This window comes from Phalaenopsis equestris, unplaced genomic scaffold (assembly GCF_001263595.1).
Source record: "Phalaenopsis equestris unplaced genomic scaffold, ASM126359v1 Scaffold000840, whole genome shotgun sequence".
Classification (NCBI taxonomy): Eukaryota; Viridiplantae; Streptophyta; class Magnoliopsida; order Asparagales; family Orchidaceae; genus Phalaenopsis; species Phalaenopsis equestris.
In genome coordinates, this window is record NW_018165280.1 from 906,174 (window position 1) to 920,408 (window position 14,235).

At 36.9% G+C, this 14,235-nt stretch overlaps 1 protein-coding gene across 1 annotated transcript; it reads left to right on the top strand.

Annotated features, from left to right (window-relative positions):
• The first annotated feature begins 41 nt into the window (after positions 1-41).
• LOC110031613 (ETO1-like protein 1) lies at positions 42-13,813 on the top strand. The gene is made up of 5 exons (XM_020734904.1): positions 42-767; positions 876-2,585; positions 4,172-4,463; positions 13,156-13,465; positions 13,538-13,813. Exons 1-5 carry the CDS (start codon positions 643-645, stop codon positions 13,756-13,758), a joined length of 2,658 nt encoding a protein of 885 aa, XP_020590563.1. The 5' UTR covers positions 42-642; the 3' UTR covers positions 13,759-13,813.
• Positions 13,814-14,235: the final 422 nt, after the last annotated feature.

Below are 14,235 nucleotides of genomic sequence, written 5' to 3' on the forward strand. Positions count from 1 at the left end.
TCTTTGCTTAATTTTTTATGAGTTGAGGGGCCGGCTGTTCCTTTGAATTAATTTATTTGAAAGCTTATCAGTTATCACCGTCTCTCTCGGCCTTGCTGGAACAAGAGAAGAAAGTCGGGAGTGAAGTGTCCAACGCCTGCAATCTTTCTTGAGAGATCAGCTGACATTTTCTCCATTCATTGCTGAATTTAGTCCGAGATATCCTCTGCAAATGCCTCGTCACCACTGCAACCCGAAAAGATCGGTGGAGACTGTACTGAGGGCAAAAAATGGGTTTCAATTCTGCACTGGCTAGAGTATCTTCTACGTAGTTATCGATGTCGACGTAGATGATAGGAGGCCGGTTTCCGGACTCTGCTTGGAGAGAACGGCGTTGCAATGGATTGATTTGTTGGGGTTTCGGATGCGAACAAAGAGAACAACAAAGCGTCTTTTTCCTTACTTTTTTTTATTGTTTTCTTTTTGATTTTTTTTTGAATCTTATCGAATTCTACAAACGCGTTTGGGTTGATTGATGGTTTACGGGGCTAAAGGAGCTGCCTTTAGTGGATTCCAGTTTAGCGGGATAGGGTATTGAAGTTTCTGGGCGGAGCCCCTTCTGAAACTGTGGAGATTTGGGCGTTTTCTTCGATAGTAAGCGCCATGAGGAGCCTGTTCTTTGCTGAATCCTGCAAGGGAACGCAGCTCCATGCTTTTAATCCTCAGTCATGGCTACAGGTTGAGAGGGGAAAGGTTTCCAATTTCTCCTCACATTCTCCGTCTTCTATGTATGCTTTTGTTGAACCTCTTTCATTTGTTGAACTGTTTGGTGTTTTTTTTTTTAATTGTATTTGTAATATCTGAAGAAATGTTTGTGTTGAATTGTTTAAATGCAGCGAGGCTCTTATCAAGGTTGCAGAGCCGCCTGTTCTACCATTCTTTAAGCCGATTGACTATGTGGAGGCCTTGGCTAAGATCCATGAAGAGTTGGAATCCTGTCTGCCCCACGAGAAGTCGGAGTTGTATCTGTTTCAGTTTCAGGTATTCAGGGGTCTTGGAGAGTTTAAGTTGTTTCAGAGGAGTCTGCGTTCTGCTTTGGAGACAGCTACCACGGTTTATGAGAAGATTATTTTTGGAGCATGGCTCAAGTATGAGAAAAGAGGAGAAGAATCCATCTCTGATCTCCTCTCATCATGCGGTAATTGCTCCCAGAAATTTAATATCCTGGATTCTGAAATCCCTCTTCAGACTTCAGAGCTAATGGATACATGTTCTTCGGCCGAGATAGAGAAATCAAAAACCTTGTTTTTTCGTGTTAGAGACGAGTATATAGCCTGTGATCGGCTAAAGATTGCTAATTTATCGCATCCATTCCAAACCATGCTTGAAGGATGCTTTACTGAGTCCATACAAGAGGTCATAGATATGTCGGAGAACAGTATCTCACCATTAGGTATGAGAGCAATAAGTGATTTCAGTCTTTTTGGAAGTTTGAATGATTCACTATCTGTGGATATTTTACTGGAGATTTTGATATTTGCAAATAGATTTTGTTGCGAGAGACTCAAAGTGGCATGTGATGGAAAGCTGGCATCTTTGGTTTATTCAAAGAAAGATGCTGTTGAACTTATGGAATGTGCGTTGGAGGAAAATTGTCCTCTCCTTGCTGCTTCCTGTCTGCAGTTTTTCCTCCTGGATATCACAGAATGTCTACAAGATGAGCAAGTAATAAGGATTTTCTCTGCTGCAAATAGGCAACAAAGGCTTATCATGTTTGGTCATTCCTCATTCGCTCTGTATTGTTTGCTAAGTGAAGTTGCCATGAATACTAATCCCAAATCAGAGGTCACAGCTTCCTTTTTGGAGAAGATGATTGAATCTGCATCGAGCAGCAGGCAGAGGCAGTTCGCCTTTCATCAACTCGGATGTGTGAGGCTTTTGCGGAATGAATATGATGAGGCAGAACGCCTTTTTAGTTCTGCTGTCACAGCTGGACACATCTACTCTGTTGCTGGATTGGCTAGAATTGCTTGCTTTAAAGGTGCTAAGCATTTGTCTTATGAGAAAATCAGCAGTGTAATTTCTTCCTATAATCCCTTAGGTTGGATGTATCTAGAAAGATCTTTGTACAGCGAGGGTGATAAACAATTGGAAAACCTTGATAAGGCAACGGAGTTAGATCCTACTCTTCTTTATCCTTACATGTTTCGAGCATCATCTTTGTTGAAACAACGAGGCGTGCAGGCGGCTTTAGCAGAAATTAATCGGTTTTTGGGATTCAAGTTGGCTCCAGAGTGTTTAGAATTACGATTTTGCTTTTATTTGGCGCTGGAAGACTATAGAGCGGCACTATGTGATGTACAAACAATCCTTACATTGTCTCCGAATTATCGAATGTTTGAAGGGCGTGTGGCTGCCGTGTTATTACAAATGCTCGTTCGGGAACATGTTGAGCCGTGGACGATTGCAGATTGTTGGCTTCAACTTTATGAGCGGTGGTCTACTGTGGATGATATAGGATCTCTTTCAGTTATCTATCAAATGCTTGAGGCGCCATATGCCACAAAAGGAGTTCTGTATTTTAGACAATCTTTGCTTCTCCTTAGGTATTTACTGCAACTGAGTATGGTGATAACTTTAACTTTATTTGGGGTCCATTTGTAATTTAATGATTTTTGATGTTGTCATGTTTCTACTATGCATTGTAGACCGCACACACAAGCGCACAGCCAATTGATAGTTGTTGGATTTTGATGAGTGAATTTGGCCTCGACTAGCATTTTTGCTGATTATAAAGGCTAATAAAGTGGCTTGGTTACACATAAAAAACTTTGAATGAGTAGCATTTAACTATATTAGTAGATGCCCCATAATCTCTAGCTCAAGCTTTTTAGATAGAATAGAAAAAGTCCACATGGTTTAATACACTATGCCCAACATACACTCCTATCCATAAGAAATATGTATGGTGAAGAAGTCATCCTTGCATAACTAATTTATAGCTATTTGGCGCTCAGCTTAGACATTTTAAAAAATATCAAGGGGCGTTTACATACATACCACCCAATTTCTAAGTATTTACATATCTAACATCTAAACTTTACTTTTTTACATTTATACCATCCAAATCCTTCACATCACATAAAAAATACCACAGTTTTAACATGTAAAAAGCAAAATACACCTTTGATGCATAAGCAAGGCGTCATTATGTAAAAATTGAGTTTAGATGTTAGATATTGAAATGCATAGGAATTGATTGGTATGTTTATAAATCTTTCAAATATCAAACTTTCTTCCCTGCATGTTTTAGGATGTATAGATCAGGATAAATGGTATTTATACCATCCATTCAGCTGTCTCCTCTTGTTCTTAGTCTTATTATTAATAGGTTAGCCAGTGCTTGCCAAAACATCTAAACTATGTGTCGTGACGCTATATTGCCTTGTTCACCTCTTAGGCTGATAACATTACTATCACACTAGCTAAGCAAGAGCATTCCTGAAGGAACTAAACAATGCGGCAAACATTAGAAAGACGAATGCTAGTGATTAGCAAACCTTGAGCATTGATTGTATTGCCTCTAGTGTATTATAGAGGTCTTATGTTCCAGTCTTGTAAACAATCTCTTTGAAAATAAATGGGTAAGTTTGTGTACAACCACCCCTCTCTAAATCCTGAGTTAACGGGAGCTCCATGCTTTGTGTAAACCCCTTTTTAGTATTAGCACTCACAAAAGATGTTGTAGTTTTTTATGATGAAATAAAGGCATGTAGGGATGTGAACATAGCATCAAAACTTAAGTTATATCTTGAATTCTATATACTAGAACGGTCAATCTTGAGAAAGAAAAAGACGAGTCTAAGTAGAAAATGAAAGAGATGGTGGATTACAAATCTGTTGATAGAGAATAAAGCATGGATGTTGATGAAGAAGAAATAGAAGTATCCAAAGGCTCTACATGTTATGAACTATGAGTTATTTGACCATTTAGACCATTTATATCTTATAGGTGCATTATTTAAGATAACCCAAATGCGCCAAAAGATGAAATTTATTCTTTTGTCCCAACATAATTTAATGCATAGAGTTGTACTTTTCCAAATTCTTCTTCATAATGAAAGTAGGTTTATTAAATGAAATAACATTTTATTTCATATTCTGAAGTGAACTTGTGATTTGGTTGATTTAGGTTGAACTGGTCAGAAGCAGCAATGCGAAGCTTGCAGCTTGCTCGTCAGCATGCAACCAGTTTACATGAACGACTGGTGTACGAGGGATGGATTTTATACGACACCGGTCACCGTGAGGAAGGGATTCGCAAGGCTGAGGAATCGATCTCCATCCAAAGGTCTTTTGAGGCCTTCTTTTTGAAAGCTTATGCTTTGGCAGATTCAGGTCCTGGCTCTTCATGTTCTGCAACTGTTATCTCACTACTTGAAGATGCCTTAAGATGTCCTTCTGATAGGCTTCGAAAGGGTCAGGTACTTGCTATTGGCTAAACAAATATGTGCATTATTACTTCTACAAAAATCTACTCTTTATTACTTATCATTCTTTTTGAAAAAAAGCTTGATGTGAGTTATCCCAGAGCAAACTCCTGCCTAAAAAATGCCTTTTTTTTCCTCATTCGAGCGAAACACATCTTTTACAGAGAAATTTTGTTAGAAAACTTCTCCAGCTTCATTACTTTACTGCCAAATATTTGTTAGAAAACTTTACAAGTATTTGTTTTTGAGGGGGGAAAATAGAAATTTTGTACTTGCAGGACTTCGACTCTGAATTCAGGCCATCTTTACCCACAGCAGCTTATCTTTGTTTATTAGATGGCCAATAAATCGCATTTAACAGACGATAATATTCATTTCTTTCAATCAACAAATCCTTGCATAACTTATGTCTCTCTCATGACTTCTTCAAGTCATCTCTATGCTCATGCCATCATCCTCTATGCTAATTGAAAAAAATCTATATGAGTATGGCTCTACAGGCTTTGTATCTCTCCCCCTACTCATCATATGGACCGTGTTGTGAAAAACAACGACAATAAAATGAAAAATGGAACGAGTAAAATTGCACGTAGAAAAACACCAGATCGACACACAGATTTACGTGGTTCGACAAATTTGCCTACGTCCACGGAGCTGTAGAGGATTTTATTTCTTCGAGGAATTACACCGTCGAGCGCCTCAACGTTTACAAAAAAATCTATATTTTCTTCTCTCCCTTCCTCTCTCTCTTCCTCTCTTTCTCTTAGCTCTCAAGAAGACTTGACTTGGCCATGCTTGGCTTGTGGCTTAGCTTATGACAAACCATAAGAGATTGTTTATAGAAACCATGAGAGAGCGGTAGGTGGGATGTGATAGGTGAGCGTAGGTGAGAAAGTAGGTGAGCGGTAGGTGAGATTCTTAATTAGGAAGCCAATTAAATTTCGGTGAACCGAGTCTCTACATTACCTAACAATTCTCCCACTTGGAGACTGAGACACTGACTGCATCACCTACTGACTGCATCATCTACTAGCTGTACCGACATTTTCTTCAAACATGATATCCTCCATCTCTGCAACTTAAATTTCTGTCTTCATGCTAGAAGACTAGCTGAAGTTGAGCACAACTTTTGCTTCTCACGAGTAACACCTTCAGTTGACATATCACCGTTAATGTAGCCTTGTATCACCAAGCTCTTTCCTGAGTTACTCCTGTATCTGCTTACAACTTCCACTACATGAGCAATATCCTGCCCCTACTCCTGCCCCTTCTGAAAGCCCTTTTCAACATGTTCAGCCTTGTACCTCTTATTGCCACCAAACGCAGTCTTCACCCGGTACACCCACTTGTTGTGCAATGTCTTCTTCCTTATTGGAAGTTTTGTCAGCTCCCAAGTCTGATTCCCTGACAGGGAATCCGTCTCCACCTTCTTGGTCAGCTCCCACTTGCTCGAATTCTCATCTTGCAAGATTTTTTCATAGCTCCGTGCTTCTCGACCATTGGTCTGTACAAGGTCCGATTTTCCTGCCTTTGACGCTTTGACACTTTTCAAGAAATTGACATTCTTCTGCTTCTCCATAATGCACCTCTGACTCATGTGTCAACGCCTGAGTAAACCTGTAGTCATATATAGTGTGACAGTTTTCTTACCTCAAGCCAGTATTAATGCTCATTTGGTAAGCTTCCATGTTCTATCTGAGAACACTACTGAATAACCACCCTCATTGAGCTACCCAACATAGATAGGTTTTTCTTCAACTCAGGAACTTGTCTGACCTTTTGCAAAGTTCATTTGCTCTTGTTAGGGAGTGCAATATCAACGTTTCCCATCCCCACCACATCCAAAGCGGTAGATGAGATTCTTAATTAGGAAGTTAATTAAATTTCAGTGGACCGGATCTTCATATTACCCAACAGACCGTAGTATAATTCACCACCTATGTCTGCTCATTTGTTTATGGATAGAAGGCGGTGCTTTATTCGAGCTTTGTATCTAATTGTCCCTCATAAGTGAAGGACATTCCAAAAATGATTGAGAAATTTGTTATCCCTATCAGAAACAATGGGTGAAAGCATCTCAAAATATTTCAAAAATATGTTGAAAATTTTTTTTGCTAGCCTCCTTTTTTAATGGTTTTTCGAGACATAATAAAACACTATCTTATTGAAACAATTCACTATGATGAGTATTTAATTAAACCCTCTGATAATTATCACATGAATTTTATTGAAATAATCATTGGCCTTCAATGGTTGATTGGATGTAATCAACGACTTGTGATAACCCATCCTTCACTTTATTTAAAACATGTATTTTTTTTGACCAAAAAATATAAAAAAATCATGTTTTAGATGATTTTTTTATTTCGCTATTAGAAACCTTGATGGAAATGTCTTACAACGATTGCAAAATCTTTTGGAATTTTTATTTGATGGATCTTCGGTGGATATGTTATAGTAAGACAACAATTGAAAATTAAGTGTTCCACGACAAAATTTTGTTAAGCACGTCTGAACTCTACAGTAAGTATATCGAATTTTCTAACAAGTTTCTGCCATAATTTTCATTCAATTTTAAAAAAAAATGTTTCATCGGATTGTTGAGACTATCTATCGCTCATCAAAGTCAAATTGATTAATATAAGATGTGCATGGGCGAAGTATTGAAGGTAGTGATGGTGTCCCAAATACTAGTGCGATTGATAAGGGGATATCAATAATAACGCAAATGCATGTAACAAAAATAAGTTAATCGATGCCACTAATTTCAATACCTCCATCAATTATCTTATTTATAGTGAAACCTTAAAAGACATAATAAGAGGTATAAATTTTTATTGAGGAATTATATGCTCGTGGTCATATACTATTTTGTTATAAGTTTGACTGAAACTTGTGGTGCATATAAACCACTATCTAAGGTTAATGATAATAAGATTGAACATAGGTGTGTGACTGTGTCAAACAGGCTTGGGATGAGCGTGATAAGTGACAAGCTCAAGTCAGCCCCAACTCAACTTTTTAGCTCGTGAGCTAGATATGAATATAAAGCACATTCAAAAATATTAAAATTCAAACTTCATCTTTATTAAAAATTTATAAAAAAATTATATTTTACAATTTTTTTATGTCTTTTTTTATTTTTTGCACCTTTTGCTCATTTTATATGTCATTTTATTATAACATTAGCTTGAGCTAATATCATTTTTTTCATAATAAACAATCTGGGTCGTGAATCGACTCGAACTCGTAAAATTAAGCTTGAGCTTGAGCTTGAGCTTGACCTTGATTAATTAATCAAGCTCGAGCTGAGGGTAGCTCAAGTTCTACTCGACTCATTTATATCTCTAGACCACTCGACTGATTTACACTCCTAGATCATGAACAAGCATTTGCTAGAGATTCGAGGATGATTAGTGTGACTGCATTAAGGGTTGGTCGACAAGGTGTTACGACCTCGTCCACCCTGCCACTGGTATGACCATTATGTAGATAATTTTTTTGAACATCTCTAGAAATGAGGTATTTTTTGTCTCAGTTTTGTTTTCCCTTTTTCACCACCTTTCAATTCCTTTGGATTCTCATTAAAAACTTTAGATTTATCTTCTTGCAACTCTTTTACACTTACTTGCCTTTAGCCCCTAAAGACACAAATCAAAAGTTTTTTCTAATTCAACACTTCAAGTTTAGTAAAATTAAGGGTGTGTTTGTTTCGACTATGACTATACGAAATCTCAGTTAAAAAGCAATTGTAGAAAATATGTTTTTCAGAAACTGGTATTTCAGAAGCAGTTGCTCTATTTGAAAAATATAGTTTTGAAAGTTTTGTATGTGGAATAATGTCTGTAATACCCATCAGTATAAATTATGTAGACCTCATAGGTATTTTCAATGTAGGTAATTCATCTTTTTTAACCGTGTTACCCAAATAAACAAAAATACAAAATTATTTTAACTATTAACTGTAGCGACTCAAATTTTGTACTTCCTAAATTATATTAATTCTTTGATGATAGTATTTGAATTTTAATTTTTCACTATCTTGATTTTAATTTGCAAATTTTAATTAAATTTTTTAAAAAAATTAGTTGTTTTTGATAAGATTTATAAATTAATGATGAAATTATAGGGTAAATGACATGCTTAACATGAAATGCTCGAATTTATTTTAACAATGTTAAATTGGGTATGCTTTACGGGACATTATATTCGTTTTAAAAAACCCAATTTGTTTTAAAATTGTCTTATGTTAATGAAATTCGGTAAAAAAATTATTTGATGCTCGTTCACAATTTTAAAAATTACAGGACATTAATCATATTTTAATTGTGCTTTACACGACATTAATCATGATTCATGAAGCTGCTCTGCCCTTCACGAATTCTCGCCCGACATGGATAAAACCAGAACGAGATGCGGGATGCGGGATGCGGGACGGGGTCCTCCATGGAGAAGAAAAACCAACTGCAGATACAAACACGATTTGCGGCAGCGCGAATCAAACGTACGTTATGGGAATCGGTTTTAAAAGAGGCCCAGAAATCTGAAACAAACGCACCCTAACTCAGGCTAGTAGGGCTGTCAAAAGGTCTCATAGTTCACCAACAATTCATGTTCACTTCACTTAATAGCTTATGTTCATTTCGTTTGTTAGGCAAACAATCCGAAGCGAACAAAAGTTTGTTTGTTCGTGTTCACTCATTTTGGCTCACAATAATTAAATAATAATAAATATGCAAACTATAAAATAGTGGTATCTTTAACATGATATCAAAGATTTGTTTTGTGTAAATGCAAAAAACAAAAATTTAGGTATTAGATATGTAAATATGCAAGAATTGTGTGGTATTTATGTAAATGTGTGTTTATAGAAATGTAAATACATTAGTATTGGTGGTTTGCATGTAAATGCCCGAAAAAAATTTTCAGCCCATTGCCTGCTCTGCCATCTCTCCCCTCATGTTTTCTGCATTACGTTAAATATGTAAATACATAAGAATTTGGTAGTATGCATGTAAATGCCAAAGAAACTTTTCCCAAATATCTCGCAGCTTGCCCTACTTTTAGCCCCACATCGAAAGATTGAGGCGAAAAACATATTTACATACATGTTAAAAAAAGGATCATGCGGCAATGTGAGAGCAGAAAGTATTTTAAAATAAAAATTAATTTTTGATTATTAAATTAAAGCAGAACACGAACAAGAATAGGTAAATCGAATCGAACACGAATACAACATTCATGAACATTCTCTAGCATGAGCCAGTTTCAAAGAAAATAAATTTGAACGAGCTAAGCACGAGCTCCTCAAGCTTGCTCATTTACAATCCTACAAGCTAGACATATTGACCCAAACTTGATCTAGTTTTTCTCACATACTCCTAAATCTTTTAGACCTCTACTAAAAACTCTATATTAACCCTACTATTCCCTCAACTCCTCTAAGCAGTGGCATGCTCTAGATCCACCCACACTTTAAACTCTAAACTTTGAATTTAAAACTCATACTCTTGGTTCTTGCCTATCTAAATCTTTGTCAACCCTCTTCATTTGACTTGCTTCAAATAAAATTCATCCAACCATCTACTTGTATTTAGTCTCTCACTACAACATTTGAAAGCCATGGATTCACTCAGCTAGGTCAACTTTAGTATCAGAGTTAAAATCTATACTTTAGTAATTTCAATACAAGGATCTTTTGAAGTTTTAAATATTGGAGCTTATATTTGGTAGATCTATCATCTACCATGGGATGATCTTTAATTGTGGAATCAATTAATTTTCTTATTTGTGATTTAATAAAAAGTAAGAGAAAAATTAGGGATTATTGTGAACTTATTGCATTCCTATGGATTTTTCTATTATCGAGTCAACCATTGCAAGGGAGTATTCCACATGCAAATCAGGCCAAAGCAGACACCTTCATCTATTCTTGGTTTAGCTTTCCTTACAAATCCCTAAATCTTTTTGATCTCCATAAAAAAAACTCTAGATTACACCCCCTAATATTCCCCCAACCTCTCTAGCTACTTTCATGCCCTGGATACAACTGAAATCCAGACCCTAGACCTTGAATTTGAATAGTATACCTTTGGTCTCACCCACCCTCAACATTTGGCCTACCCTCTTCTTTTGACCACACTTTGAATAAAACTAATATAACCATCCAAACTTACTCAATTGGAAGGCTTTCATCTATCCCTTCAAGATTAGCTGTATTAGTTTGGCTTAATGGGTCGGGTCTATGTCCGATCCAGAGTTGACCTAACCTGGATATGCTTGACTTGAACCCATCCTGTTTATTATATTGATCATTAATTTTTTCTGAAGCAACTTGAACACGTTTGACCCAAGCCGGAATAGTAATCTTGTCAATTTCAGGTTAACGCATACTTTAACTGAGTAATGATTGGTTCTATAAGTTTGACCCAAATGTGATGCGAGTAGTTAAGGTTAACTCAAAGCCATATTTTTCAAGTATGGTTTGGGTTTTAGACACCCCTATTCAAGGCTAGGTTAGTAAAATATTGAAAATTCAGATGTTTGCCATTTTGAAACGTTAATGGTGCCAATTCTTTTCAAAGGAGAGAAATCAAGGTGAAATCTATCACGAGATTCCACTTGGAAGCAAAAGACTCTCAACTACAGTTAGATAATTGGTATTGTTGAATATGATGTTGGTAACACTAATAAAGGAGGGTTTTGACTAATTGAGATATAAGTGGGAAGCTGATAACTTTGTGGTGTTTGCAATAGTTGGGGAGATTTTCAAATTAAAATAATTTTATGGCAGTATTTATTCAATTTAGATCCTAGCCAGATTTTGTTTGAGTGAACTTTATGTCCCATTTCAATATTATTCTCGATTTAATGGGCATGTTTAATTAGCTCTAACTTGATCCAACGTTTAATAGTTAAACAATGATCCAACATATAAAAGAAGGGACAAGTGGTTGATAAAATGCAGTTAAAAGGAGAACATTTGAGTATTTTTATCACAAAACCTTTGATGCAACAAAAGCAGTAAAAAATTAAAAATTCATATAGAAGTTATAGAGGACTATTCTTATTATTAAGACTTTTCACTGTGTAATTACCTTTTTGAGTAGTGTGGTAATTCTACCAAAAGGGAATTGTTGAATTCTTTTGAGACGTATGGTCTCATATTGTTCATGAGTGCATACAACCCGATAAAGACCTTGTATCTTAGAGAGAAAAATATGAGAGAGAGAGAGAGAGAGAGAGGTGTGAGTCTTGAGAGAAAACCTCAGAGTATGTATTGAGCTCTTGTCTCAGGTAAACTGGAAAAGTCTGGCCCGTCGGAGGTTCTCTGAGTTACAAGATCTTCTGCAATGTAACGAAAGAGGTAAAGATCCTACCCTCCCATGAAGAGAGATCCCCTCCATCTCCTCTTGACTTTCTTTTTTTGCAGAAGGGAGAAAGTCACAAAATAATAAATGAGATATATTTCATACTATACTCTGCCCTTCTTTGTTGTCTTGATAAAAAGATGGTGACGTGGGTGTCAAGCGGCGTCGGTTCGACGCTCATCCCGGGTGTCTTGATGGAAAGATCGAGACTCGAATGTTGGGTGACACTCTTAATGAAGGATTGGCAGATATCTTTAGTAGTCATGGTTGCCTTCAGTAATAGCTATCCCAACACAAGTGGGCTAGACCATCCTTGCAAATGAAGTGGATTCAATCATTTTGGCAGGTGGGCTCGATTCTACTAATTTGATAGGTTAGATTTGTTGACCAAGTGAAAGCAAAATGTTTTGAAACATCAGTTGTTTTGAGAATAAATTGTGTTCCTTAAACAACCATATTGTGCCTCTAGGAAAGATATTGGAGTAAGGTTAAGAAATTTTTAGTAAATGGTGATGAGGGGTGCAACAAAGATGGCTCGGCTGTACTGTTAGAATAGATAACAATATTGCAGAGGGGCGGCAACCCCTCTTCGGAGTACCAAAACGTCTATTTGTTAAAACATCAGCTCAACAAGCAAGGAATTTTGTGGAGGGAATACATACATACATACATTTGATGAATTCTTTATAAATTTTCTATGCTTCTTGTCTCTTTTAGGAGATTACATTTGAGGTATTTGTTTTGACGGTAGTGCCGTTCTCATGATGCTATTGGTTGCCTTATTTTTAGCATCTAGGCACATGAGGCGGAGATTTTGTCAACTTATTATTAAGACACCAAATGTCCCTTGAAATTAGAGTAGTTAACAAGCTGGTTTTGAGCCAAGCTGGGGCTCGCCTGAAATCAGATCAAATGGATTGAGCTCGGATCGAAATTGGCTCGTGACTCGTCAGGTTCAATTTTGAGCGAGCTTGGCTCGAAATTAATTCGAGCTTGATCTTGCTTGAAATTGAAACGAGCCGGCTCAAATTGAGTTTTTTTTTATCCGCTTCTTCTAGAAATTGGCCAAACTGAGAACTTTGGATCCATGGGGACTTCTTGTTGGTGGCCTTGGCATTAGCCAACTAATGGTAGCACTTTTGTTGAGCTTGAGCTACGTGGTTGGCAAACACATGACAAATATATTCTTCTAATTTTGAAGAGTTTTCTCTGATTTTCCTCTTTGAGGGGCCACGTGGATTAGACATTGTTGTTGCATGAATAATTAAGAACTACTACAAACTAAATTGATAGAAATTTTTATATTCATAATGCAGGCCTTGAACAATCTTGGCAGCGTATATGTTGATTGCGGAAAGCTCGATCTTGCTGCAGATTGCTATATAGCTGCCCTCAGGATCCATCACACCAGAGCTCATCAAGGACTCGCTCGAGTTCATTTCCTCAAAAACAACAGAAACTCCGCGTACGAAGAAATGACCAAGCTGATCGACAAGGCCAAAAACAATGCCTCGGCCTATGAGAAGAGATCCGAGTACTGCGAACGTGAGCTAACAAAAGCTGACCTGCAGATGGTGACCAAGTTGGATCCGCTGCGTGTTTATCCCTACCGATACCGAGCTGCAGGTTAAAGTTTGTTCTTAAAGCTCCTTGATCTTCAGCTCCTGTAAAGATTCTGATTGTTAATGCTATTTGCAGTGCTAATGGATGGTCATCACGAGAAGGAGGCGATCAGGGAGCTTACGAGGGCAATTGCCTTCAAGGCCGACCTTCACCTGCTCCATCTGAGAGCCGCGTTCCACGAGCATATCGGGGATGCGGCCGGAGCTCTTCGGGACTGCAGGGCCGCCCTCTCCGTCGATCCCAAGCACCAAGAAATGTTGGAGCTCCATAGCAGAGTGAACAGTCAAGAGCCATGACTGAAGTGCTTGTATAGTCTGAACTGTTTTTTAATACTACAGGCCCTTGCTTTTACACCCTTATAGCATCTTCGTTTTTCTTTTTTTTTTTTTTAATTTCTTTAATTACATGTGACCGAACATTTACTGTAGGATAATTTGCAGTTAGAATTTAGAAGATAATAATGAAATTTTGGGTCATTTGCATGGCTACCACATAGTTTTTATATATTTACATATGTAAGACCTAAACTTTCATATTTACATGCATAATACTCGAATCTAACATCTCATCAAAATTCGCTCTTATTATGTTTTAAAAGTGCAATACAGATTTTCATGTATTGGTTTATAAAACTAGAGTGTTGTAAATATAAATATCAAGTTTTAGATTTTAGATATGTAAATATATAAAAAATGTGATATGTATGTAAGTTCTCCTGGAATTCTTTTTAGATCATGGAGGTCAGTTTGGGGAAAAATATTTGCGTACGTCTT